The 27,342-nt window shown below is 40.6% G+C and overlaps 3 protein-coding genes across 3 annotated transcripts; 2 read left to right on the plus strand and 1 right to left on the minus strand.

Moving 5' to 3' along the window:
* Window positions 1-7,471: 7,471 nt before the first annotated feature.
* fgg (fibrinogen gamma chain) lies at window positions 7,472-10,765 on the minus strand. The gene is made up of 9 exons (XM_006796128.3): window positions 10,607-10,765; window positions 10,483-10,530; window positions 10,175-10,361; window positions 9,969-10,053; window positions 9,405-9,535; window positions 8,985-9,118; window positions 8,386-8,570; window positions 7,943-8,220; window positions 7,472-7,843 (listed from the first exon to the last, which is right to left on the minus strand). Exons 1-9 carry the CDS (start codon window positions 10,667-10,669, stop codon window positions 7,659-7,661), a joined length of 1,296 nt encoding a protein of 431 aa, XP_006796191.1. The 5' UTR covers window positions 10,670-10,765; the 3' UTR covers window positions 7,472-7,658.
* Window positions 10,766-17,530: 6,765 nt separating this feature from the next.
* On the plus strand, window positions 17,531-18,691 carry lrata (lecithin retinol acyltransferase a). The gene is made up of 2 exons (XM_006796127.3): window positions 17,531-18,262; window positions 18,366-18,691. Exons 1-2 carry the CDS (start codon window positions 17,531-17,533, stop codon window positions 18,516-18,518), a joined length of 885 nt encoding a protein of 294 aa, XP_006796190.2. The 3' UTR covers window positions 18,519-18,691.
* A 976-nt stretch (window positions 18,692-19,667) lies between these two features.
* On the plus strand, window positions 19,668-22,233 carry LOC102784649 (lecithin retinol acyltransferase-like). Its single transcript, XM_006796126.2, has 2 exons — window positions 19,668-20,155; window positions 20,945-22,233. Exons 1-2 carry the CDS (start codon window positions 19,670-19,672, stop codon window positions 21,098-21,100), a joined length of 642 nt encoding a protein of 213 aa, XP_006796189.2. The 5' UTR covers window positions 19,668-19,669; the 3' UTR covers window positions 21,101-22,233.
* Window positions 22,234-27,342: the final 5,109 nt, after the last annotated feature.

The following is a 27,342-nucleotide window of genomic DNA, read 5'->3' on the forward strand; positions in this document are numbered from 1 at the left end:
TCCTGGGAACACGGCGGGTCTGAGCCCACGCTGGAAGGGTAGCGCTGGGCAGGATGGCTGCTGTGTTTGCTTCGGATTACTCCACACCCCCCACCCGACCCTGTGGCTTGTCACGTGCTCCATAATGTTGTGCTGTGGACATTTATGTGCTTTTTTGTGCAGAGGAGTTTTTTTGTTTCCTGTTCTCATGCTGTCCTCCCAGGAGCCCAGCATGAGTAGAGGTCTCTTTTATTCCTCTTGTACTTTCCCATTGTAGTGTATATTTCAGTGTTTTTTTTTCTGTAACGCTACCGATCTCCGACATGTATCCCCATGTGATGTCTGCGTTGTGTTAACAGTGTTAAAGCCTTGATTGATTGATTGATTGATTGTTTCTATGCCACACAGTCATAAAGCTTACTGAGTTCAGGGCTGTATGTATATTTCAACGACATTTTTCTTCATCATTTTCTTGATTTCCTGATTTGGTGTGCTTGAGATTTGGTGGGAGGACAGGGCCAAATTTGGTTTTGCTTCCTTCTGTGCCAGATCATGTTTGCCCAGCAGAGTACATCTATTAATGGTTATCCATTTCGAATTTGAACCAAAATGGTGCAGTATGTGTGTGTTGGCAGAGTAAATTTAAACTAAAAAATTTCTGAGGCCATTTAATAAAAAAACAAACAAACTGGCTTTTGAAAAAGTCACTGGCTGCACTAACATAATGTTGTCCTGTTAAGAAGCTTTAGAAATCCACACATTGTTCGGCAAAATCAAAACCAATAGCTGGGCAGAATTTGGACTCTGACAGAGATTATCGATGTGAGTCTGGTGATGCACGGGGACAAGTACTACAAGTTCAAATGCAAAGTAAATAAACTGTGTTAGTGTGGCTCAAAATAAACAATTCAACTGAGATGCTCTGAAAGCTCTGCAACAATGTGACAAAATGGTTTTCTGTCCTCAAAGATTTAATTTCACAGTTTGTTCAGTTAGACATTTTTTTTAAAGATAGTTTATCTGGGCGACCACAGGAAAAGAAGATAATATTTATTAAAAGTCAAAATTTCTGCAAACTAAAATCTAAAAGTCATAAGTAATATAAGTAAAAAGTAATAAAATGATTAAAAGACTGATTATCCAAAGCAAATTATTATAATCATTTAATAAAACAAAGTCAGGGGCCATGGATGGCATCGAGAATATCCTTACTAAGCTGCTACATTCAGAATCCGGTACAACAACGCTGAGTTACTGTAACTGGAGAGTGATCTAGTTACATCTCTTGTATCCACATAGGACTGTTTCTAGTGTGTCATTTATATCACAGTGCTTTGAGGGTCACTGGCAATGCTAATTAATTACAATTAATTTTATGAAAAAGAAAGTATTGATGAAGTATGTTTCTAAGGAAGGCATGCTGAACGTTGGCATGACAGTTGACAACTGCTCTCTCTAAAGAGAGTGTTTTAATGATTTCTGGAAATGTTCCTGGGCCCATGCAGTGATTCCATGGCTGAATCATGCCTGTTTTTAATGCAGTGCTACCTGAGGGCCTGAAGGTCACCAGCATACAATGCTGATTTTCAGCTTTTTCTCTTACAAACAGAGATTTCTCTAGATTCCCTGTGCACTGCAGATGATGATGAAATATTACAAGTCTTCCATATTTTACAGTGAGGAACATTATTCTGAAATTGATGAACCGCTGCCCATCTTTACTTCTGAAAACTCTGCCTCTCTGAGATGCTGATTTTTTATACTGACCTGCTGTCAGTTAACCTAATTAGTTGAAAATGCTCCTTCGGTTGTTTCTTGTCAGTACCACTTACTTCAGTACCAGCACCACTTATGTTCAACCTTTTGTTATCCTGGTCCCAGTGTTTAAATTCAAATTCATACAGAGTTAACATCTTTCAAGAGGAGCCGGGTTGCAAGGGCAGCAGCTTAAGCAGAGGCACCCAGAGCTCCTCCGTGGCCACCTCCTCCAGCTTGTCCAGGGAAACACAAAGGTATTCCCAGGCCAGCCGAAAGATATAATCCCTCCAGCATATCCTGGTTCTGCCCTGGAGCCTCCTCTCAGTGGTAAATGCCTGAAATGCCTTGTACACAGCCGCTTGTATCCGAGATCTCATTCTTTCGGTCACTACCCAAAGCTTGTGACCATAACTGAGGGTGGGCATGTAGCTCAACCGGTAAATCAAGAGCTTCACTTTTACACTCAGCTCTCTCCTCACCATGATGGATTGGTACAGTGTCCGCATCGCTGCAGCACAAATCCATCTGTTGATCTCCCGCTCCCCTCTCTCCTCATTTGCAAACAAGACCCCAAGATACTTAAACTACTCCACTTAAACTTGTCCCGGACCAGTAGTGAGCTCTCCATCCTTTTCTGGTCAAGGATCATGGCCTCTGACTTGGAGGTTCTGATTCTTATTCCCGCCACTTCACACGTGACTGCGAACTGCTCCATTGTGAACAGTGAGATTGATCATTGAGAGGAAAAAGGTCTGGTCCAGGTTCAACTAACGGTCAGATTCTCCTTTCTGTTCAGAGCTCTGGGCGCCTTCATTCAGATTCTCCATCGGTTCGAGTTCCATCAGTTGACAGTTCAGCACCTCTCTTCACCCGAGTGCCCAGAACATATGGCCACAGATCTAATTGATCTAAATTAGAAAATTGATCATCGACCTGCCACATGCAGTTATGGACACCCTCAGGTGCTTGTTGTGGACAAACTGTGTGCTTCAGTAACAAGTCCAGTAACAAAAAACCACTTGGGTTCAGATCTGGCCCAATCATACCCCTCCAGGTCTCACTGTTATTGCCCACATGAGCGTTACAGTTTCCCAGTAAGATGACAGAGTCCCTAAGTGGAACACCCTCAAGCACCCCACCTAGGGAATCAAAGAAACCTGGTACTCTGAACTGTCGTTCGGCGCAAAGACGCAGATGACAGTAAGGACCTGTTTCCTGACCCGAACAAATCCTGCCATCTATGTTGGAAAACCACCCCCTCTCCAGGAAACTAGTTCTAGAGCCCAAGATGTGCGTTGAGGTGAGCCCAATTATATCTAGCCAGTACCTCTCGACCTTATGCACTAGCTCAGGCTCCTTCCCCACCAGAGAGGTCATGTTCCATGTTCCTGTTGCTAGTCTTGGTTGTCGGGGATTGGTCTGCCAGGGACTCTGCCCCTGAGCGCAGCCAGCACACAGTGCACCTGACCCCCAACGGCAAATCCTGAGGGTGGTGGGCCTACAGGAGGGTGGGCCCACGTCCCTCTTTTGGGCTGTGCTCGGCCAGGCCCCATGCACTAAAGCCACCAGGTGTTTGCCCTCGGTCACCCTCCCTGGGCCTGACTTTAGGGCAGGGCCCAAGTTACTCTATATCAGGCAGGGTGAACTGCTCCCTGGATCATCTTTTCATAAGGGTTTTTGAATAGCTTTTTGTCAGGTCCTTCACCCAGGACAGCTTTGACATGGGACACCATAGCAGGGGGCAAAAGCCCACCAATAACATAGCCCCTGTCACGGTTCTGGGTCAGTTTGACCCAGTATTTTGAGTTGTTATGTTTTGGTGTGTTTTTGCATTATGGATTGTTTTCTTATTCTCTTGTAGTGCTTGTGTTGGTGATGACGAGGATGATTATTATTAATCTATGTTTCAGTTATTCTTATTTAGGGATTAGTTCTTAGGTTTTGTGTTCTCATGTTTATTGCAGGTTTAGTTCAGCGTCTAGTCTGTCTCTCTCTATCCAGTCCGTGTCTTAGGTTCGTGTGTATTGTTTCCTGTTTTATTTTGAAGGATTGTGTCTTATGTCAGTGTGTCCAGCTTTGCTCCTCCTGTCTCGTTAGCCCCAATCTCTCCAAGCTGTGTCTCCCTCCTGTTTTCCATTCCCTGATTACTTCCTTGTGTATATTAGCCCTGGGTTTGCCCTTGCTCAGTGTCGTGTCGCACCCTCAGAGTCTGCCTATGTGTTTCCGGTTCTCAGTGGTCATTGTTCTGTTCGTTGCCAGCAATAAAGCTGTGATTTTCTGTTGAAACTTGGCTTCACGAGTCCTGCGTTTGGATCCTCACCTCCGCCTGCCCGCACACAGAGCCCTGACAGCCCCTGGGATTCCGGGGATACACAAACCCCCTACCACAATAAGCTAGTGTTTCATTGAAGATATACAATGTGTCAGTTTCAAGATTTGATATGTTTTCTATGTTCTGCTGTGAAAATCTTATAGGTTATGAAATTTACACACTATTGTTTTTTTTTTGTTTTTTTTTTAGAATTGAGAATATAGCAAGGAACAGTGTTTATTTTCAGATCTGAAAACCACTGAAGAGGAAAAAGGAACTCAGGTATTCTGCAAACAGAAAAATACTACAAAAAAAAAAAGAAAGTTATAACTTTTCTATGGAGGCATTTTATTTGATCTAAGGAGTTTTCAGAGCTGTTAGTGAGAGCATTAAAAAATTGTCTCTCTTTTAAGCATCTCAAGTGCACCAAACTGTTTGACTCCAGCCTGCTGTGATGCGGCTGAGGGGAATGAGCTTCATGGTGGTCTCTTTCAGGGAGTACCAGCGGTTGTGCCATGTGACCCAAATGATGCCATTGTCGAAGCCATATTCACCAGCATCCTTTTCAGTGTACCTGCCACCTGCATAAAGATAATGCAAACAGTTTAGACCTCACATTAATTAGTACTTTTGTCTCTGTCACAGAATTGTGGATCTAAAGTTAGTTTTTGGTAATGGTCGTCACCTCCATCTCATCCCAAACCATCTCGATGGGACTTAGGTCAGGTGATTGTGGAGGCCAGGACATTGTTCCCCTTCTTGGTCAAACAGCCCTTACACAGCCTGGACGTCCAACTAAACATAAAACGGATGGCATGTTGCTGCAGGATGCTTTGGTAGTCATGCTGGTTCGGTGTGCCTTCAATTTTGAATAAATCCCCAACAGTGTCACCAGCAAAGCACCCCTACACCATCACACCACCTCCTCCATGCTTCACAGTGTGAACCATGCATGTAGAGACCATCTATTCACATTTTCTGCGACGTGGAAAGACACAGCGTGTGGAACCAAAGATCTCAGATTTGGACTCATCAGACCAAAGCGCAGATCTCCACTCATCTAATGTCCTTGTTATTCTTGGCCCAAACAAATCTCTTGTGTTTGTTGCTTTTCCTTAGTAGTGGTTTCTTAGCACCTATTTGACCATAAAGACCTTATTCGCATAGTGTCCTCTGAACAGTTGATGTAGAGATGTGTCTGCTACTGGAACTAAAATAAATTGTGGCATTTTTCTGGGCTCTAATCTGAGGTGCTGTTATCCTCAGCAGTAGAGGGGACTCTTGGTCTTCCTTTCGTGGGGCGGTCCTCATATGAGCCAGTTTTGTCGTAGTTCTTGATGGTTTTTGCGACTTCACTTGAGGACACATTTAAAGTTTTAGCAATTTTTTGGACTGACTGACCTTCAGTTCTTAAAGTAATGATGGACTGTCATTTCTCTTTACTTAGCTGATTGGTTCTTGTCATAATAGGAAGTCTAACAGTTGTCATATAGGGCTGTCAGCTGTGTACCAACATGACTTCTGCACAACATAACTGATGGTCCCAACCCCATTAAGAGGGCAAGAAACTCACAAATGAACCCCGAACCAAATAACATGAGAACTTAACATTGATGCAATTTAACAGAAGAAAGACAAAAATACAAAATAAACTCAAAACGCTGGGTCACAGACCCAGCCCCTAACACTTAATGACAACAAAGCAAGTTCCCAATAAAAATTACTCATTTTTTGCATTGAGGAGATGATGAAATTGTTAGATTTGGATTGCAACTCAAACCGAGTCTCTTTATTTACCTCGATAATTGTTCGAAATAACTCAAACAAAAGTAAAAGTTGACTACAAACTACAGCATCCGACTACGATGTAAACATAACCAAAAAAATCATTAAATGGGAACATAATTTCAATCGAGGAGTAAAATACAAAATATCAATACATATTATTATAAGTCTGACTCTCTTACTGCAGAAAACACTGAATGATTTATACTTTTACACAGTATTCATCACAGAAATGTCAGAATTTTACTCTTTTTTTTTTTTTTATAAAATGAGAATGTTATTTGTCAATTTGGTGGGGTCACGGGCCATAGTTTGGTTATCCCTCCTCTTGTACCTGACTATGTTTGCCCAGAAGAGAACATCTATCAAAGGTTATCCAGTCTAAACTTTAACCTAGCTGTGTGTGGGCGATGCCTGTGCCGTGGGATGGCAAATTCAAACAATCCAGTTTAAGATGAATATTTTACTGACATTATTGTGAGATTAGTTTAAAAAAACTAATAAAAACAATTAAAAAAACCCAAACAGAACAAAAATATCACCGACTGTCTTTGGTCAGTATTCATAGCAGTTCATGCGTCATTTGGCATAATTATGTACAAAGGATCTGGTGGAATTTGAACTCCATGAGATATTGATGTGAGTCTGATAATGCGTCTGGACAAGTACAACCAGTACAATACAAAATAAATAAATGGTGTTGGTGTGGTTCAAAAGAAACATGGCAGTGATTTTCCAATAACTCTGCAACAATACGACAAATGGCTTTAGGTCAGACAAGCACACAACATGGTTTGTTCAGTTAGCAACATGCTGAGATCGCACAGTACGTAACAAATTCATTAGACCACCTGCCATAAAAACAGGAAAACACAAATACTTTGTAAATCTCTCAAAAAATTGTTTTAAAACAAAATTATATTGTTAATGATGATAACAAAAATTATGTTGCTATTTTTTTAAATTCTATTTCTAATAGACAAATTTGATCTGGCACACTGAACTTGGACAAATATGGAGATTTGACGTGTTAATGCGGTTATGGCGTTAATGTTATTCTAACGAGATTAACGCTGACAGCAAATTGAATGAATTCTTCGATAATAAAAAGGTTGAAGGAATGAGGGACATGCTTATTAAGCTCCTAACTTACATTTCATTACTGTAATGAAGATATTCTCTGAAGAACCCTTTATGTACTCGTACTGAACTGTTTCCAGCTTTTTGGTGTTGTGCTTTGAGGGTCACTGGCAATGCTGATATTTTACAACTTCTCATTTTATGAAAGAGAAAAAATCATGGCCTAGTTTCCGTGTTTTGTTGCTTTTAGAGTAAACTCAGTTGGCATTAAGTTCTGTAAGAGGGCTTTGATGTGGCATTCAGTTTGACCAGTCTGTTGGGTTTATTACGGCAAATAAAGTGGACACAACATAAGTATTTAAGGTGGCATTTGTGTCAGGGCATGTCTTCACACACAGGTGTATATAACTGACTGTTCATTATACTTTAAGACAGATTTTTGTTTCATTTAAACATATTTTTTGTTGGTTTTATAATTCAGCAGTTAGCCAAACTGACTTTACATTAATGTATATCTGAGCTGACAACAACTTGAGCCATATAAATACTGACCACCCATTTCTAGAGAAGCAAAGAGCTTTATTTAAAGATGTGAAAAACAGTGAAGAGGAAAAAGGAACTCAGATATTCTGGAGACATTACAGAAAAACAAAAAGTCAGTAAGTTTCCATGGAGGCATTTTATTTGATCTAAGGAGTTTTCAGGGCTGTTAGTGAGAGCATAACGAAAACCTGGTCCCTTTTTTTTAACCATCTCCAAGTCCACCAAACTGTTTGACTCCAGCCTGCTGTCCTCCTGCTGTGATGCGGCTGAGGGGAATGAGCTTCATGGTGGTCTCTTTCAGGGAGTACCAGCGGTTGTGCCATGTGACCCAAATGATGCCATTGTCGAAGCCATATTCACCAGCATCCTTTTCAGTGTACCTGCCACCTGCAAAAAGATAATGCAAACAGTTTAGACCTCACATTAATTAGTACATTTGTCTCTGTTTATACTAACTATGGCTGCTCTTAGCCAAGAGGGTTTTACCCTGGTAGTATTTTCCATTCAAATGTGCAGCATGACATCTGTTCATCCACCAGCCAGAGCCATCCTGCTGAGCACAGTTGCCGTCGTACTTGTCGTTGTCCTTGTCAAAGGTGCTGAACTGCATGCCATTGTGTGCTGTGTAGAACTTGTCGCTGGGGTCATCTCCAAAGTCAAAACCATCAAATGCATCTCCTGCATCTCCACCAAAGTAGAAACCGTAGGTCATTCGGTACATGTCGATCTCTGGTCCCACTCTGAACATGTTATAGTCGGCATACCTGGAGAAATACGGCCACAGAGAATCGTGGATCTAAAGTTAGTTTTTGGTAACAATTGTTGAATCATCTCTTTTCTTCTTCTAAGCTAACCTCCCTACTAGAGCGGTCATGTTTGCATTGTCCACAAGTCCCTTTCTTACATAATCTGTTATCGTGTGTGTGTACCTTTTGTTGCCGTCCCAGTCGACAAGCTCTATCCTGAGCACAGTGGGGAAATTGGTGCTGGTAGTGAGCGCGTGAATCTTCTCGTTACCTAACCAGAACTCTGTGGTGTCATCTGGTGAGAGATAACCGAAGCCCTCCTTGTACTGGACCCAGTTCTTGTGGAAGTCCAGACTGCCATCACGTCTCTGTAGGCAGGAAGGCGTGATCAGTTTATTGGGTGGTTTCTCCACTTAGTTAACAAAACATTAATGATTTAATGCCTTCATGGCTTAATGAAAATTGTAGTGAATATTTAATTTTACATAAATTTAGAGATTAATTAAAATAGATCATAAATGTTTAGATACACAGTTATGTTACCTTTCATTTTATGATTTCTGTTATTAAATCACTGTCGTGATTTCTCAAGTCATAGGGACGGTCCAAAGAAATGCTAATGACAGTGAAGAGGACTTGTTTTTAAAGCCAAAGCCTTGATTTTTGGTTACTCTTAGGTTTCACGTGTACGTGACTCTTATTATTCATTTCCATCCCAAAATAAATACACAGGAATCACTTAGTGTAAGATCAAGATAATTATGGCCTCAGATGATACGTACCCTTTGAATTACTGTGAAGCCACGTCCAAAGCTGTCAATCTCACAATAGACCAGGAACTGCTCTGTTGATTTTATTGGCTTCACATAGTAAAGACCGCTGGTGGTGGCGCCCTTGTTTGCAACGTCCTGGCAGTCTGATTAGAAAAACGCATTTTAAAAAATGAGCAGCCTATTATGAAACACAAAAACCTGAATATTTTCTAAGTTGGGTAAATAATTATGTAATCACATCCACTAGAAAAGGTCACAGGACATTACATCTAGGATAAATGTTTGCTCTGCTCTGAAGCAGCATATTGATTTAGCCTGTGACTAAGCGCTGAAAGAGAACAAATGTTGTTCGGATGAGACAAGATTGAGAAAGTTGTTGTGAAACGGACCTAGAGGTCTGTTTCTTCTTTTTCTTCTTCTTTTTTTTACCTGTTCCTGTGGTGGTTTGGATCTCAACTGTGTCTCTGCAGGGCTCATTGCATTTCTGCTGCAGCTGAATCGAGAGCTGTTTCAAGTCCGCCATTCTTCTGTCATTGGAGGAGATTACGTTCTGAAGTTCACTGGAAGGGAAGATTACAGTCTATGACATGTACCTTGGTTTTATACATAGATAAAAAGCTGAGATGAATCCTGAGTATGAACCCGAACTTATACAAAGATCTAATATAACGTATAAGATCAAAGATTTTTAGGGACATAGTGTGGGTAACAAATGTCTCCCGAGTGCATTGAACTGTGGGAATAGGTGGACACTGATGCTGCTATGTATAGAGATTCAGTTTTAAGCTTCCTTTAGAGTTTTGTGTTTTGCACATTGAGGACCTGACAGAAGTTCGTGTTTATTCAGCAACAACACATTATATTTATAAAAAAAAAAAAATTATATGTTGTTGATTTAAAAAAATCTATCAACAAATGAGCCTTGTAACCAAATGCAGTGGAGTAACTAACTGTTATAAGAGTATAAATTGAACTTTTAGTAAGGTAACTTACAATATTTGCCGTTCTTGAGCAGTTATGGTCTTCTGAAACCGAACAACATCATCCAGGATACTTGTTGACTTTTTGAAATGCACGTCTGAAATGGAAAAAATGAGCCGGTTTGACCGTATTCTCGATTTCGCATCAATATGCTGCTCAACCTGATCGCATCAATGTAAGTGTTAAGATGATTAAATGTCACAAAATAACTGCGTTACCTGGGTCAGAGCTCTTTTGATGTGCCACAGCTGTATCTTTCATGTAGGTAATTGTTTCTTCAGCCCCTCGAGTCAAATTGGCAATTGTTTCCAGTTCCCTTAGCAAGTTGTCCAAATCCCGGTCCGCCGTTTCTGTATATGTTTGCATGTAATCAGCAACTCCACATGTGGTTGGACAGTATTTTCCCTAAACACAGATGGAGCATGTCAACAAAACAAACAAAGCTCTTTATGATAGTGTGCTTTTATAGAAATATAATACATCCTGAAAGAACATTTAAAGCTTTGACTTAAAGCTGCGCACTTACAAAGCCATCATTGACCCTGCATTCTTGTATGTTGTCTCCTCGGACTTGCTGCACAAAAAAGGAACAATCAATACAATTTTTATACTCAATAAAACTACATCAGCAACAGTGCTCAGTGACTTACTGCTGACGAGAAAGAGAAAAGTAATAAAAGTCCCCCTGCTGTTGTAAGAAGTGATGGAGCCATGTTTCTTTGGCCGCCAGTTGTTGTTTCGTCTCGTTGGAGAATGAAGAGCAGCTCGACTCTGTTGGTTATTTATCTGAACAAGGTCCTCAGTCCAGACTTTGATAAGGGGTTCATAGGTAAACAATCCCGCTCACTTTGTTGTGAAATGTCCAACAGACATCATTGCCAGGAGCTGACGCGGTCTGAAACTCATAGCTGTGGTAAAGGACACTTGTATGAGATCGCCATGTACTGAACGTCTTTGTAAACTCTGGTGTTGGTAAGGCTGTCAGCAAGTTTGAAGAAATCGTGACTCATTTTGCACTTTAAGACCTGACAGTTATATTGAATTTGGAAACCAGCGTAATTGAGCTCGCTCTAGCCAAGAGTTCAGATTGTAACACAGTTTATTTACCTTTCTTAATCTTTGCTTGATAAAACAAACAACAAGCATTCCTTGTAAAAATGCCATAATATGTTCCTGTGAACAAAAACTGGATTTATATTTTAGACTGATTAACAATTACAATTATTAACAACACAAAAGATTGTGTTAAGTCTCCATACTGACAATAACCAAAATTACACATTAATAAATTATTCTGGCTTGCTTAATTTACACTTGCATGAATGAGACTTTTCTCCCTACAACAGTAATTTTATTTAATGATCACTTTGATTCTCAGTCAGCCGGTTAAATTATTACTATTCTTTACTATCCTAACAAGGGTCCCCCAACCCTAGCAAAGTAGTTATCTGTGGTTTCTGACATGTGATGATATGGTCATGGTATAAATCAGGAAAGGCCTTCATCATAACTACAACGGGCAGCCTATTGTAAAGCCTTTAAAACCTTTCTGTAGTGAATCCACCAAGCCTTATAATGTCGCTAAAATATGTTTACTAGTTACTGTTTTACAATAACAGGGCAGGCTGTGATACTTTGAAACTTTTATTTTGAAAGTTGACTGCACGGGCATGTAAAACCAACCACTAGTGGCTGTGGAATCGCAGTAGACCCCACAAGACACATACTGTATACACAGGACACCAAACTGATGCAGTGAACTGACTTTTAAACGGTTATTTTTTGGTTGTTGTTGAGCGAGAACAGACAACTCTAACACCATTTTCAGAACTATCTAAATCTTTGAAAATATGCTATATTTGACAGCATTGAAGTGCACCAAAGTAAGCTTTGCCTTACTGAAGTTTCATGAAAACAAGTTTCTGTTGCAAAGTGTGAACAAAATGCTATTGGAAATAATCATAGTGGAATAATCCCTGTGGACTTTGCAGTCTGTATGTATGCAGGGGAACACTAATGATCCTCTTCCTTAATTCTGCAGGAAAAATCTACTTTTCTAGAAAAACAAAGCAGCTAAGTTACAGGCTTAATTTATAAGGAGCACATGTGCTGCTGCATTATTGTTGACTGAGCTGGAGCCAAACTGAAGCAAATACAGACCAACGTGAAAGAGCAAAGAAAAACCCCAAACTGTGGCGTGTGGTCAAAGAAAGCTCAGATATGATTAATGAGTAACTGAAGCACTCTTTGTCAGTGGCTAATTTCAATTTCATGGACACATCAGTGTAACTAACAACAGCTTTGTTGTGGATGAATCCATTTTAAAACATTTTATAAAGTTGCTTTATTTTAGAGGGACATATAGTCCCATTCAGTCCATCTGAAGTAATTTCATCACCAATGCACATTTAATCTGCATGCAGGGTGAGTGTTAGCAGATTACATTTTTTAGACAATACTGTGTTTCTGAGGGAGCTTAGTTGTTTAATACCCATAAGACAATACATGAACACATATTCAGATTTACTCCACAGTGTCCGCAGACCCAGACCTTTATTATGGTGTTGGGAAATAACAGCTAGCTGAGTTAATGAACCCAGTGCATTTGAGCCCCGAGCCTTCTTGCTACATAAAAATACACATACTGATACATGCATACATCATGAGGAATTTTATACTAGCCTTTATACTACTCTATCACATGAATTTCACCCTTGGGGTTCCCTGTTGACAAATCAGTCAACAAATCAGCTAATATATGCCATCACACAATGCTCTGGGAATGTGACTGTAATCCCTGCTCATACACGTCAAATGATCAGGTGGGTATTAAATCACTTACATCAAGTGCTGTGGGGGCAGAGAAGCACCTAAAAACCTAAAACAAGCAGTTTCAAGGACCAGAGTTTAGAAACCAAACATTATTGTAATGCAACTGCATAATGTTGTAGGAAATGACCTACAACAATTGTCACGGACCCGGCTCTGGTGGACTCGGGGGTCCGTGAGCAGGATGGACCATTATTAGTATTATTAGTATTATTGGTATTATTAGTATTGTCGTTGTTGTTATTTAGGGATGTGTGTCTTTCTGCACTGTGCTGTGTTCTGTGTTCCACTCATTATATGTAGAGGCAGGGTGTGGGTGTGTACATGTGTGGCTGGAGGATGGAGAACATCCACATGCGGGCCTAATGGGTGTGGCCCGGCAGAAGGACTGGCCACACCTGAAGTTCCGGCCACACACCTGTTGGTGATCAGGGCTCGTCGGGGGAGCTACTTAGGAGAGTGTTGGAGCTCCCACCGGCGCGGGTTCATTGAGTATCCTACCAAGTTAGTGTGTGTCAGCATATGTCAGTGCTGTTCGTGTATGCCCGCCAGAGTTAGTGTTGACGGCCGCTTCCATGGTTTTTCTGCAGGAGGAAGAGTGGTCCAGAAAGGCAGCACGCACGGGGTGTGCGGAAACACAACAGCGGGGAGCACGAGCACGGGGATCAAGGGAACAACGGGGAGTTATTGTGTTTACAGCTTCTCACTGTAAATAAAGAGCACTGTTTGCATCGCAGAGTCTGCGTTTTGGGTCCTCATTCCCCATATCCCCACGGTCTGCCTGCCAGACCGTGACAACAATGCTGTTTTGGTAAATAAATTAAATCAAAGTGTGTCTTACTTCTTTAAATACTTTATTATTTTTTAAAAATTATTTCTGTACATTCATATTTTTAATATAATATATTTTAATATATTTTTTCAATTTAAAGAGATAAAGGAGACACTAGTCTTAAAAGCAGCTGACATTACGTCCAATCCGGATTTGGCTCCTTGAAGGATTGCTTCATCCCCGGGTCAAAGTTCAAACTCTCTTCTGTGCCTCATTTTACTGTCTGTGCCATTAAATTTTTTTTTTTTTAAATTTAATTTTAAGGATCAGTTGGATGGATCATGAATCATGCCGTGGAGGATTAAGCTAACCCCCACCAACAGACTGCGAGACAATACAGTTAGCATTAAACTAAACTACAGGTAAAATGCAGGCACTAATGCAATTTTGGGTGTGTAGCCCAGTAAAAGCACCAGTTCAGCTCATCACAAGGCTCCAGCTTCATGCTGCTCTGCTTGTTTGAGTCACAGTTACAGGAAACATGCTCTCGTGAGGCAGATGAGTTTGAAAGTACCTCTGCTGTCTTTTTATGAAAGAATTGACCTTTAATTCTACTGCAAATTGTTTGCAGACTTCACTGCTATAATTTTACAGTATGGTGGAAAAATCAAATAAACCGGCACAACTAAGTAAACAGATCCTTCCAAAGATGTTGTGTAGTTTTAAAAAGGTGTAGCTGCTGAAAATAGTTTTTTCTGTGGCCATCTCTTCGGTGCTGTGAGAAAACACACCTCTTGTTATTACAACAGAACAAACACTAAAGATACATGTGACTTAATATAGCTTAATAATGGTTGATCTGTGGGCCCCATGTTGACATTAAATGATAAACCTTGACTACCTTTGTGTGACCAGGTTTTATTATGTGGAAAAAAAAACAGGCCCAGGATGGATATAAAGCCTCGCTGACCTGAGAATGAACTGCCAGGCCCATGAACCTAAACAGTGTTGAACTTTTGCTGAACTTTCTAGAGACACCAGATGGAAAGTGCCTCTTTCTTTCTCTAAGTGCCATGAAGACACGGGCTCTCTAAACACCGGGTTCAGGATGTTTAGATGTGTTTTGGGGCATTGTTGATGTGTTCACATGCTCATGCCCGACTGACATTCTTACACTGTTCGCGCGTTATCAGGATGCAAAGCAACCAAAAAAGCATGTTTTTAGTTTTCTTTATAAAGACTGTGCATATTCTCGAAATAGGTCACAAGAATATTATGCAGAATAAATGCGGTTTTCTTTAAAATGAAAACATCCACATTCCACATCTTAGGAAAATACGTCCTTATGTCAGTAATCAACTTAAGCACCAAAGCTGAAAAACAAAGTCAGCATAGTTCACAGGTCGTCTGACCAGGAATTAAATTTAAAGAGCCTCACAACTATAATTCTGGAGCTGTTTGACTGTGGCGTAAATCTCCCCAGGATGGAGGGCAAAGGTTTGCGGTTCGGCCACATTCGGGTTCAACCTGCGGCCACGTTAAGTCGCCTCAGCTGAAGGTGGTGTGATCTGCAGTAACACATGCGGGGACATTGACACTTTGTTGTCCACATATCACAAACTAATGAGTAAAAAGTACATTATCATCATCAGCAATTTTTCTAATATCAGGAAATGTAGCAGATTTGTAGTCAGCGTAAATCCCACAGACTTTATTTGGTTCTGCTGGCGTGTTTTTGTGGAAATAAACTTTTTATGTTAATAATGCAACTACCTGTGTTTGTCTGCCGTATATGCACATTCATGTGTTAATGAGAAATACATCAGATCGAACCTTTGTGGAATGCATAACAATAACAATCTTCTGTGCACAGTTTGTGGCCCTCGCACTCATCAGACACAAAGTCCTGAATAGCCTAACATTACTCATGATTTCCTTAAAACTGGACCAGGAAGCAGTTTTTATGAAACATTACTTCATCTAGAGTATTGTTGTGGTTTACGCATTTACTTGGCAAGCAAAAGGTCGCTGGTTCCAGCTGGAGACACAAATCCCTTTTGGGATTGTGTCAGAAACAGCCTCTGGTGCAAATCTCTACAAAATCAAAAAATTTGGAGTTACCCACTGTGGGGAGCAGCTGAAAGTGGCTTCTTCTTCATTATCATCCACAGGTGAATTCACAGTTGTGCGTGCTACGTGTTGCCCGTTGATGTTTTTTCGACATTAGATGTCAGCTACACAGAGAAATAACCCCCAGCTAAGAGCCAAATATCTCGTTGTTTGCTACTGCTAACAACCACTGCTGCCGTGAGAGACTGATATCAGTTTTTCAACTGATTGCAACCCATTGCTTTTTACTTGGGTCCTTCATTCATCACAATTAGAGTTTTTAATGAACTCTCATTGTAAATATTGTTTTAGACACTGAATTATAAATCAGAGAATCACTTTACCTTTAGGTCTAGATGCAATACCTACACATTGTAGGTTTTCCCATAAGCAGATATTGGCATTTTTAGACTTCATCCATCCAATAATACTAATAATAAAAGACAAACATGTCTTACTAATACTGCTTAGGTCTTCCTAATGTTTGTTTAGGTTAAGCTGAAATTAAAGTGAATAATCTTAATTAATCATAATCATAGCTTTAATTAGGACACCTCCAGCACAAACATTGATATGAGACTTTGATCCTCATCTTTGCTTATAATTTATGAGTGTAACTGAAGTTTTATAGTGAGCTGTATAGCTTATTGCTTTTTATGGTCATTAATCAAACACACACCTCATTAAACCGGCTTTCTCACAGACACAGTCAAATACCAGCAACGTTTTATCCTTTTCTGAAAGGATTTTGCAGAATCGAGGTCAGCAGACGAATGTGCAACAAATGATCCAAAGACAAGCACAAAACGAAACAAGCTGTTGTGTTTCTCAAAGTATTTTCTGGGTTAAAGATGAGCGTGTAAATTAAGCCTGAAGGATTAAGGTAATCTCATCATATGGTTCCTCTGGGAAAGTGTAGGCAATCCAACTTATTTTGGTAGACTGATCCTGGATTGATGATGGAAAAGGACGGATTGTGAGTTAACAAAATCCATGGCCCAGAAATGACTGTTTGGGTGATAATCAGCTTAATTGTCCAATTTGAAATCACAAATAAAAAAACAGTTCGCATGACAATAATTAGCTTGACAGAAAAAAGCTCCAATGACAACAAAGTTTTTATTTAACTTTATTTTTTTTAAATACTCTTTTATATTATTCTAGTTGTTTTATGTACAGGTATCTAACACCATCGAACTCGGTTGGAGCAAAGTGGTGAGATGGTTAGAACCATCTCCTGACAGCAAGACGCCCCTGGCTTTGAAACACCGGCTGGTTGACCCCACATCTGCATGGGTTCTTTCCACGTAATACAGCTTCCTTCCACAGTTCAAATACATGGATATTAGGTTTTTAGATTTTAAATTGGCCACATTTATGTGACTGAATGATTTTGTTCATGCAAATGTTCTTTTTCTTAAGCTTGTGCTTTTAAAAACGTATTGATACTGAATATCCAGAAATCTGTCACTTGCTAAGTAAATAAATAAAATAAGGCTTTGCTGACATGATGCAAAATATAGAAAAACATAACTTAAAAAAGAGATTTTCCTTTGTAGTTATAACTTTGCTTTTGTTTGTCTCCTCCACTTTTAAACATAATAAAGGCTGGAGCACAAGTGGCTATCAGAGCAGTGAATAGAGTTTATACAGCCTCTGTGAAAGCGGACTTCCCTTAACTTACAGTGTATTCAAAAACTTTTGATGCATATTATGATGAGTTCATCTTCAGATGTTTAACATTTCAAATCTGCAGTCTGAACGCAGACGTACTCTGCCGTTCCTCGTTGAACTAATATTTCACACGAGTTCTTTTTGCGCTCAGTGAGACAGATTAAAGCGGTTTAGCGGAAAACAATTGCGCATGTGTGCACCGCAGAAAACAACTAAAGGCGAGACGCTAAAGAGACGAACTACGAGGAATGCGCACGTGCGCAAAGTTACTCCTGGCCAATCGTGCCCTTGGGATTTTCTGGACGGTCTTTCTCCTCCTCGTGCGAGGAAGGATAAAAAGGCCATTTCACACACGCACTCTGGTGTACTTCCTCCGCATATGTTCACGATGCTGCAGCTGCTGACATTCTTGGTGGAGAAGGTCTCCCTTCTTTTCAAGTTCAAACTCTTTGAGTCCAGCTGGTTAGAAAGCCAGCAGCCGGAGTGCGCTGAGCGACGCACTCCATCGCCACCCCTCCGCAGGGGAGACGTGCTAGAGGTTCCCAGATCCCTCTTCACTCACTTCGGCATCTATTTAGGCGACAACAAAGTAGCCCACCTGATTCCAGACATCCTCCCCGTGCTCACGAGCAACGACAAGCTCATCAGCTCTGTCATCACAAACGAAAGGCTCATCCTCGGCTGCATATACAGGTGTGCCACGGTGCGCGTAGACACGCTGGAGGACTTCGCGTATGGCGCCAGCATCCTCGTGAACCATGCTGATAAGATGATGAAGACGCCACCTCTGCCCGACGCCACCGTCGCCAAGAGAGCTGAAAAACTCATAGGAGCCTTTCCGTACAGTTTACTGTGGAGTAACTGTGAACACTTCGTGACGTACTGCAGGTACGGAGCAGCAAGGAGCCTGCAAACAGAGCAGGTAAACATCCCAAATTGCCTGGGGCCATGTCTAAAGTATGCCGAGACTTTTAAGAAATGTTACAATGATAAATAACTTATTTTCTGTTTTCTTCCCTCTGCAGTTCTGTGAGGTCCTAAAATCAATCATCAGGGACCAGCGCACTGTTATCGTTTCCGGGCTGCTTGGAATTATCTCTGTTGTTTACTTTGGTATGGCACCTTTAACTACATTACCCACAATTCTGATTCCCTTCACTCTCTGGATGGCTGGTTAAAAGAGCTCAAGGCAAGAAACCAATAAAGAAGATGAACTTTTACTTGGCAAAACCTCCCTGAACACTGAACTCCAGCTTCATGCTTTGTCACAGTTCTTTGATTTTACTGGCCAACAGTGTTTGATGTATTATGTTGTTACTGCATCATTAGTTTCTTATTTTACTCTCAAAAAATGTGGGGACTAAACTGATATATTTATTAGAAGAATACAGTGAGTTATTTCTGCTAACATTGAGTCACCACAAAAGTGAGAATAGAGTGGACTAAATCAATAATAATGTTGATGTATGTAAATAAAGGTTATGAATATGACAGTTGTTTAATAAACAATGCATTTTTACGTGTTTGTTTTTCGTGTTTCGTGTGAATCTGACTCTTCTTACATCGCCACATGAATGAAAGTGGAAGAAGAGGCCTGCATCATCCATGCTAATGGCAGATAACTGGTCAAAGGGGCAGATAACTGGTCAAAGGGTCAGCTGTGGAACAGGCTGCGTGAGAAAGCCTCCAAAACAATAGTTGACAAACAGATAGAGAGCAAGTGATGGATTATCACAAACCTTTATACTTTTATATCAAGAAAGAGTCAAACCCATCACAGGACTACATTTGGCTTCAAGGGTATTTGACATGAAATTATAAGAACCTATCTCAGCTGAGAGTCAGGGTACATCCTACACAGGCTGCCAATCTGCTGCTGGACAACCAGCAACCACTCACACCCAGACCTACGATAAATACAGATCACAGATATCTATCTAATATATTTCTCTTAATATTCAACAAATCACTGAATAATAATGAGACTGGTTTGAACACTTGGAGGCCGATCTAGTCTGCAACAAAGAAACTAACAAAAGGTGCTTCTTTGGGTGTAATGGCTCAATAACTGTGACCTTTAAATTGGAATTGAACTTGTTGCCCAATTAGCCTTCCTGGTGGGGACGCTTGACCTTAATACCCCACAAATAGGCCTGAATTTCAAAATCCAACCACACAGAAAAGGGATTAAAGAAAGCTCCTTTGTTTTCCTGTGAAATTCACACTAAAACATTGAGCAACATTTAATCCTCCTCGGAAGACTCGGCCCTCCCATTTCTGTTATAAATAAGACGGTCAGGTGTCAGCCTGTGTGCAGCACACTGCCATCATGTTTCTCTACCAACTGCTCAGCTTTTTCTTTGTAGTTTCTAAAAAGGAAGAGAAGCCCAAATATGATTTATCTCTGTACAAGCGCGGCGACTTGCTTGAGGTACCCAGGACATTATTCACACATTTCGGGATTTACCTGGGGGACGATCGTGTGGCTCATCTCATTCCGGACATCCTGCCTGCGATCACCAAAAACAAATCTGCGATTGCAAAGATGGTAACAAATAACCGCCTCATCCTGGGGGCCATCACCAAAGAAGCAAGCGTCAGAGTGGACTCTGTGGCAGATTTTGCTTATGGCTCCGAGATCCTGATCAACCATGTGGATAAAGTGTGCGCACAGCCTCCCTTAGATGGAGACGAGGTGGCTCGGAGGGCAGAGAAACTCCTGGGCTCAGTCACCTACAGCCTGCTGTGGTACAACTGTGAACACTACGTCATGTACTGCAGATATGGAATGGCCATCAGCTACCAGACATACCAGGTAAACTCCACACAGAAAGGCCTCCCAGCAGCAAGACTAAAGGATGAAGTTCACTTTTTTCCAAGTCTAACTTAAAACAAGACTAAATAGGTTGTTTGTCACTGTGTTTAAACCTCGTGTCCATTCTGGTTGTAGAAACATAATTTTTGAATACCTTGCCACAAACAGAAGAAATGCATTTAAGGAAGTTAGACTGCTACAAAATATTTGAATTTTGCAAAGTATTTTTTTAATAAAAAACCTATAGAAGACAGTAGATTTTGCTATTCACTTTATTTTGAAAACCATATTAGAAAGAAATCTCCTGGTATCTATTGCAGACGGGAAATGTAATTAATGCAGCCAGGACCATATATATAGTACCAGACATTTTATATATACATTTTTTACATAGGTGTTATTTTAGAAAGGAAAAACATTAATTTAGACTTTTCCTCAAATAGGGTGGATTTTACACGCTGTCTAAACTTAATTAATAATAATTACCTCACTAAACAGTGTGTAAAATTGGTTTATTATTACTTTTTAGGGATTTATATTGAAACAAAGGCTTGCTTTTTAAAGGTTATGTTTATTTATTTATTTATTTTTTTTGGGGGGGGGGGGTAAGTTTTCCTGCATTTGTTATTTTGAACGTAACTATATCCTAAGGCGAGCAGCTCCACCTAGCGCTACTTTGTGTCCACATTGTTGTCATCAAGACTTTTCCTTTTCAGAACAAACATCTGCTAATTTATCTCACACACTTTGTCATTTATCACAGCCTAATGTTGACATTTTCCCCCCCAGTTCTGCACTACAATACGGAAGATCGTGTTCAGCAGACTGAGCGCCCTTTTGACTGCACTGTGTGGCGTGTGCACTGTGCTATATGTAGGCTGCGTGACGCCGCTGACGTTTGTACTCGTCCTGCTCGTCTCGTTCACGATCTGGATGGCAGCCTAATGACCTCTGGAGAGACCGAGCTGAGAGAAAGGACTCTGGCCCAGTTTTTGCTGTGTTACTGAAAACACTGGGAAACAATGTTTCTAGGTTGTTGTTTCAACTTCTTATATACGGCTGTTTTAATTGTTTTCTTTTTTCTTGTAGTTTTCTGAACTGTTAAGTAAGCTGTGATATTACTGTAGTTTAGCAGGTTTATTTAGCACAAATGTATTATGACTCAGGTGCAAAACTTTAAAGACTTTGAATAAAGCTCAAAGACATTTAAATTAAATAATGACCGAGATATATGACAGAGTACAGGGATGAGCTGTGCAGTAAGTGTGATAGATGGGTTCAAAGTGGGGGTGGAATTACATCAGGGATCAGCTCTGAGCCCGTTCTTGGTTGCAGTGGTGATGGACAGGTTAACAGATGAGGTCAGGGATGTCTTCAGATGACATTGTGATCTTCAGTGAGGGAGTGCCTGAAAGGATGGAGTTGTGCTCTGAAGAGGAATGAAATTCAGTAGAAGACAGAATACATGTATCCTAATGAGAGAGAGACAGGTGGATAACTGAAGGTGTAATGAGTAGAGACGTTGAAGGTAGACGAGTTTAAATACCTGGGGTCAACCATTAAAAGGGACGGACAGTGCACAGGAGAAGTGAAGACGAGAGTGCAGGCAAGGTGGAGTGGGTGGAGCTGAGTCTCAGGGGTGATATATGACCGAAGGACAGCAGCAAGAGGGAAAGAGATGGTTTATAAGATGGTTGTGAGACGTGCTGTGATGTATAATTTGGAGACGGTGGCACTGACAAGAAGACAGGAAGCTGAGGAGGTGGCAAAGTTCAAGATGTTGAGATCTTAATTGGGAGTGAAGATTATATATCAGAGGGACAGCTCAGGTTTCACAGTGAGAGAGGAAAAGTTGAGATGGTTTGGACATGTGATTATGATGGACATTCTCCCCGAAGCAGCAGGAAAAGAGAAAGAAAAAAGAGGAGGTTTGTGCATGTATTGAAGCAGGACACGCAGCGGGTTGGTGTGACAGAAAAGGGCGCTAAGGATCGGGTGAGATGGAGGCGGGTGATTTACTGTGGTGACGCCTAAAGGGAGAAAGATGATGAAGAAGAAGACGAATACAATATATGTCAGTGTGATGGTGTATGCAAATTGTATTGTGATAAGACTCACAGAAATTACACAACTTGTTACTTTTGTATCTTGTAGAATAAATTACTGTTTGTGTTTGTGGACAAAAGTGCAATAAGTTCCTTCTATTGTAATTAGTTTTTGTCATTCTGTTAAACAATTTGAATTTCCCTTCATGTTGCATTACTTTTATGGCTCATAGGTCATATCATTACATTATTATCTGCTGCTATTTCAATCGGTTTTGACAACGCCTTGTCTGGGAAAAATAGGCGGAGACAACAATGCTCAGAATTAAATGTTTTTGCTGCATACTGCAGAGACTGTTGTTAATCTTCTCCCATTTCAACAGTAACAAGGGAAGTGATATATGCAGTACAATGTTCTGAAATCCATCCATCCATCCATTCGCTTCCGCTTATCCTTTTCAGGGTCGCGGGGGGCGCTGGAGCCTATCCCAGCTGTCATAGGGCGAGAGGCGGGGTACACCCTGGACCGGTCGCCAGTCTGTCGCAGGGCCAACACACAGGGACAGACAACCATTCACACTCACATTCATTCGCACATTCACACCTAGTGACAATTTGGATTATCCAATTAACCTATCCCCACAAGCTGCATGTCTTTGGACGGTGGGAGGAAGCCGGAGTACCCGGAGGGAACCCACGCAAACACGGGGAGAACATGCAAACTCCACACAGAAAGACCCCGGCCTGATGGTGGAATTGAACTCAGGACCTTCTTGCTGTGCGGCAACAGTGCTAACCACCGTGCCACCGTGCTGCTGTTCTGAAATCATCTTAATAAATTCTCTGCAAATATTCAGTATATGGCTATGCAAACACATACTGGGGATATTCACTGGTGATCCATAAGGATTATTTCAAGAACCACAGTTGTAAATGAATAACTCTTCTGGACAAGTGAGCACACAGACACATAGCGGTTCAACAACAGTAATGATAAAAAAAAAAACCCCTCAGTACCCACAAATCTTTATTGTGATTTTTTTTTTTGACACATCTGTCTTTGCCTGCAAAGCTTTTAGATGTGTGCAGGTCTTTGAAACAGAAATAACAGATTTCAAACTGACCTAAAATGACTAATACATTCAGGGGTTCCTTTGCAGAAGTAACAAAACTGAGAAAAAAGTTTTGCAAAAAGAAGTAAAGAGAAACATCCTTTTTTTTTTAGAGGAGAATATTATCTGATTGACTCAGAGAAGAGGGCGTTTAATTCCAGGATTTATAGACAGAACTAGTGAGATGAAAGCAGTCAGAACAAATCCAGGAAAACAGATGCTAGAAAGAACAATAGGAAATGTGAAACACTGAGCAGGTATATATGTGTAATGTAGCGCTTATGAGGGGAAAAATATAAAATATAAATTTATATTTGTCATGACGTAAACACAAGATGAGACACTTATCAGAATTTCACAGCATCAGATGCAAAGACTCTAAATGTTCAGCCTGGCCAGAGCACTCTAATAACTATAACTGAGCCCGCCTCTGTGACAACCTATCCAGTCGTTAAGTCTGACGTCACTAGCCGTGTCTGGACCTAAACTCCGCTGCAGGTCCATATATCAAACGATCACAATGGCATTACTGAGAGTTGAAAAACTGTCTAAAGTCTTTCATCTTTAATAAAAATGATCAGCGTTCTGCTCTACCAGGTGTAACAATTGAGTTTAACATCCAGGCATCCATAAAAATGGAATTTATGACATTTAACGGAGTTAGAAGTTAGCAGGAAGTTAGCTCGCTAGCTTCTATCTAAATACAATATAGCATGTCCTGACTGCAGGGTTTTGGAAACAAATTAAAACGTACAGCTCTGTTATCACTCCCAACATAAATGAAGACAGAAAACTAAACAGCAGTGACGTTTATAGGGTTACTGAAGTTTGGCTAGCTGGTATATAATGATGTGCTACGTGACCGCTAGCAACACAGCTATGTCAGCATAATATAAACAAGCTAACTTTTTTTCCACTCGATAAAAGTTAACATGAGTGTTCTCGGTGGTCAGGAACAAATGTAATTGCATGGCAGGATGTTGTAAAAGGACCAAACTTCAGCCAGGAGAACAACTGAGATAATCCATCCACAATACGAGGTTAGTCATTCATATACTGCTGCATGGACTGGGCTGTAGTTAGATCCTAAGCTTAAATAAATGATTAGCGGTAATAAAAGCCGAGGGAGGTCAACAGTGATCACTGACTGTTTTAGGAGGTTTTTGAGGTTAAATAGAAGAGAATACAAAACATTAAACATGTTAACAAAACAAAAGCCATATTAAACGCAGACTATACTTTAGGCCCGGAAGTATTCGTCACGTCATCACTTAACGACCGGATTAAGTAGATCATGAATTAAGATTAAGATCGTGGGCAGTCCCCACCGGTGGGGTGAGGAACCAACACATGTGAGCATGAATGGGTACGTCTCTCCTCCCTTTATCAAATTAAAATTCATTGTGGTCGCTGTTTTTTTATTGTTAAAAATAAGAATAAATGATAAAAACACTGATATGTGAAGTCAAGTGAACTTTATTCATATTTTTCAACATACAAACACATTCAACAACAATAGTGGAGCAGAGAAAAGCAATACAAGCACACTAACACTTAAAATGACATAAAAATGTATGTGGGGCATGAAAAAAACTGCACAACCACATAAAAAGTCTTCTCGCTTAAGTCAAACTAAGTCCAAGATCCAACTCTTGATGTTTCCATCTGGACATCCACAATGTGAACATTTAACGAGTCATTAAATGAGTTTATAGGAGTCATTCTATAGGTGCAAGTGTATGTCTGTCTTTTGTCTGAGTAACACAGGCAGACCAAGACCAGAGTTAAAGAAGGATAATTGCCTTACCATTACACTTAAGCACTAATCCCGCAGAGAAGCACTACATATTGATTTAAGATAGGTTGATGTAATGGGCTGAACCCCACAGGTTCTAATAAAAGGAGTGCAGGTGCACAGACCCTGCTGAGATGGAAGTGTAACTGGGTTTTGTCGCCTCTAAAATTGACAATTTCCAGGGCTAAGTTGGATTCACTAAGAGAAATCTAATTTTCATTTCTATAATCTCACACGGTGTCAGATGTCTCCCTTATTCGGCTTCTATTAAATACCTTGAGACATATTTCACATGGCAGCTTTAAGAAAAGAAAAGGTCTGTGTCTATGAGAAGAAAGTGGGCTGAATCTATTTTAAGAGCCCAAAAGCTAAAGCAGGAGTACACTGTGTGTAAACACTCTTATATAATCAAAGGCTTTCATTATAATAATTTTTTAATATTTATAATATACACAAACTTATAATCTTTGAATTACTTTTTTACAGTTGAGACATTGAGCTGTAGGTGCCTTGAGCTTTATTATTGCTATCACCAGTTTTCCCAACCCTAACTGTCAAACGTGGTCCAAACATTAACATTAGTGGCTATAGTTACTCAACTAAATGTCTGGAATTGTCCTTTTAAACTATTTCCAGGGCACTCAAACATTTCCTAGTTGTATTTTTATGTATGCTCTGGACAACTTTTTCCCCATAAAAATCAGAGTCTGCTTCCACTGGAGGTCTCTTCCTGTTAAAGGGGAGTTCATTGCTGCCACTGTGGCTGAATGTTGCTGATTGGGGATTGTTCACATCCGTTACAATACAAAGTGCCACGAGGCAACAGTTGTTGTGAACTGATGCTATATAAATAAAAATAAAAATAGTGGTAGCTGCCAGTGCCACGCCTCAGCCTCTTAGTGGATGCACACGTGGTATAAATTTTATCATTCGTGACTTCCATGTTCAGTTATTGCATTCTCAAGATATTCAGAAAATGTGACCTTTGACTTCAACCTCAGGATCAAGGTTCACTGATATTTGAATTTGTCCAAGGTTTTCAGTAGATGCACATATGGTATCAATTTCAAAACCCCGCATCACCTCCTTCTCCAGTTATTCATTCACAATCTTGTCCACCTGCCCGCCTGGCGGGGTGATGACAATAACCCATCAGCCTTTTGCAACTGAGGGGTAAAAAGTGAATTTCGCTTTCTTCTTAAGAACTGAGAACTAGGGATGGGTATTGTTTAAGTTTTATCTGATACCGGTGCCAAACCGGTACTTTTGAAACGGTGCCGGTGCTTAAACGGTGCTCAAACCGGTGCTTAAAGAATGGAGAACACAAAATTGGTCCAAAAACTTCTCATGTTCAGCTGTTTTTTTGTAAAAAGATAACAATGTTAGTCTTTTCTGCAGCTATGGGGCATATATGGTATCACTCTTGGCTGGAAGCAGTGCTTAAACAATGGAAAAAACACAAACTTTGTCCAAAAACCTCTCATGTTTAACTGTTTTCAACTTTTTCTTTGGTCATTTTAGCCTTTTTGGCCAAGGTGAAGGGAGTATCTGCCATCAAACAAGAAGACAGCCGCATGTAGCTATGATTATGTTTGCTAGTTCACCTTACCTGCATTAATGTAATAACGTGGTTAGCCTACTCAACGTAAATTACACACGAACAACATTAAGCTACTCACGCAAAGAAGAACGGCTGCTGCTGCCATCATCATCCGTTATCATTTCTGCTACACTGGCAGGGCTAGGGGCCAGGACTCTCCTCTTCGGGTTTTTGGGGGATGTTGCTAACTCCGGGTCCGATAACAGGCACCACACCCGCAGTAGATGTGCACGGTATGAGGTCTTGCAGCAAGCTATCAAATACGGCGCATTTCTCGGCTTTTTAAAAAAAAAAAAACGCTATGCATTGCCAGGTGTTTCATCGGATTTGAGGTGTTACCTCCTTTGACAGCATCACAGTATCAGCTTAAAGCACTTGTTGCAGGCTGCTGAGTTTGCATCTTTTGCTGTGAAGTACAGCCAGACTTTTGACCGCTTCGCTTTGGGCATTTTTAATCTGTAGCTCTGCTCTAAAAGAACGTACGTATCTGGACCCGCCTACTATCCTCGGAAACGTAAAACGATTGGCTAGAATCTAAAGTGTATCACAGCTCAGGAAAAAAAAAGCACCGAAATAAAGCACCGAAATGTGCGCTGCTTTTCGGTCTGGTTACTACCGTTTATGTCAGAACCGGT

The sequence above is a fragment of the Neolamprologus brichardi genome, chromosome 6 (genome assembly GCF_056152115.1).
Source record: "Neolamprologus brichardi isolate AB-2024 chromosome 6, ASM5615211v1, whole genome shotgun sequence".
Lineage (NCBI taxonomy): Eukaryota > Metazoa > Chordata > Actinopteri > Cichliformes > Cichlidae > Neolamprologus > Neolamprologus brichardi.

Coding starts and splice junctions, on each gene's coding strand:
- fgg (XM_006796128.3), bottom strand. CDS start 10,669: ATGGCTCCATCACTTCTTACAACAGCAGGGGGACTTTTATTACTTTTC. Junction 10,531..10,606: donor TTTTCTCTTTCTCGTCAGCA/GTAAGTCACTGA, acceptor TTTTTTGTGCAG/CAAGTCCGAGGAGACAACAT. Junction 9,536..9,968: donor GCTCAAGAACGGCAAATATT/GTAAGTTACCTT, acceptor CTTCCCTTCCAG/TGAACTTCAGAACGTAATCT.
- lrata (XM_006796127.3), top strand. CDS start 17,531: ATGTGTGCACCGCAGAAAACAACTAAAGGCGAGACGCTAAAGAGACGA. Junction 18,263..18,365: donor GGAGCCTGCAAACAGAGCAG/GTAAACATCCCA, acceptor TTCCCTCTGCAG/TTCTGTGAGGTCCTAAAATC.
- LOC102784649 (XM_006796126.2), top strand. CDS start 19,670: ATGTTTCTCTACCAACTGCTCAGCTTTTTCTTTGTAGTTTCTAAAAAG. Junction 20,156..20,944: donor TCAGCTACCAGACATACCAG/GTAAACTCCACA, acceptor TTTCCCCCCCAG/TTCTGCACTACAATACGGAA.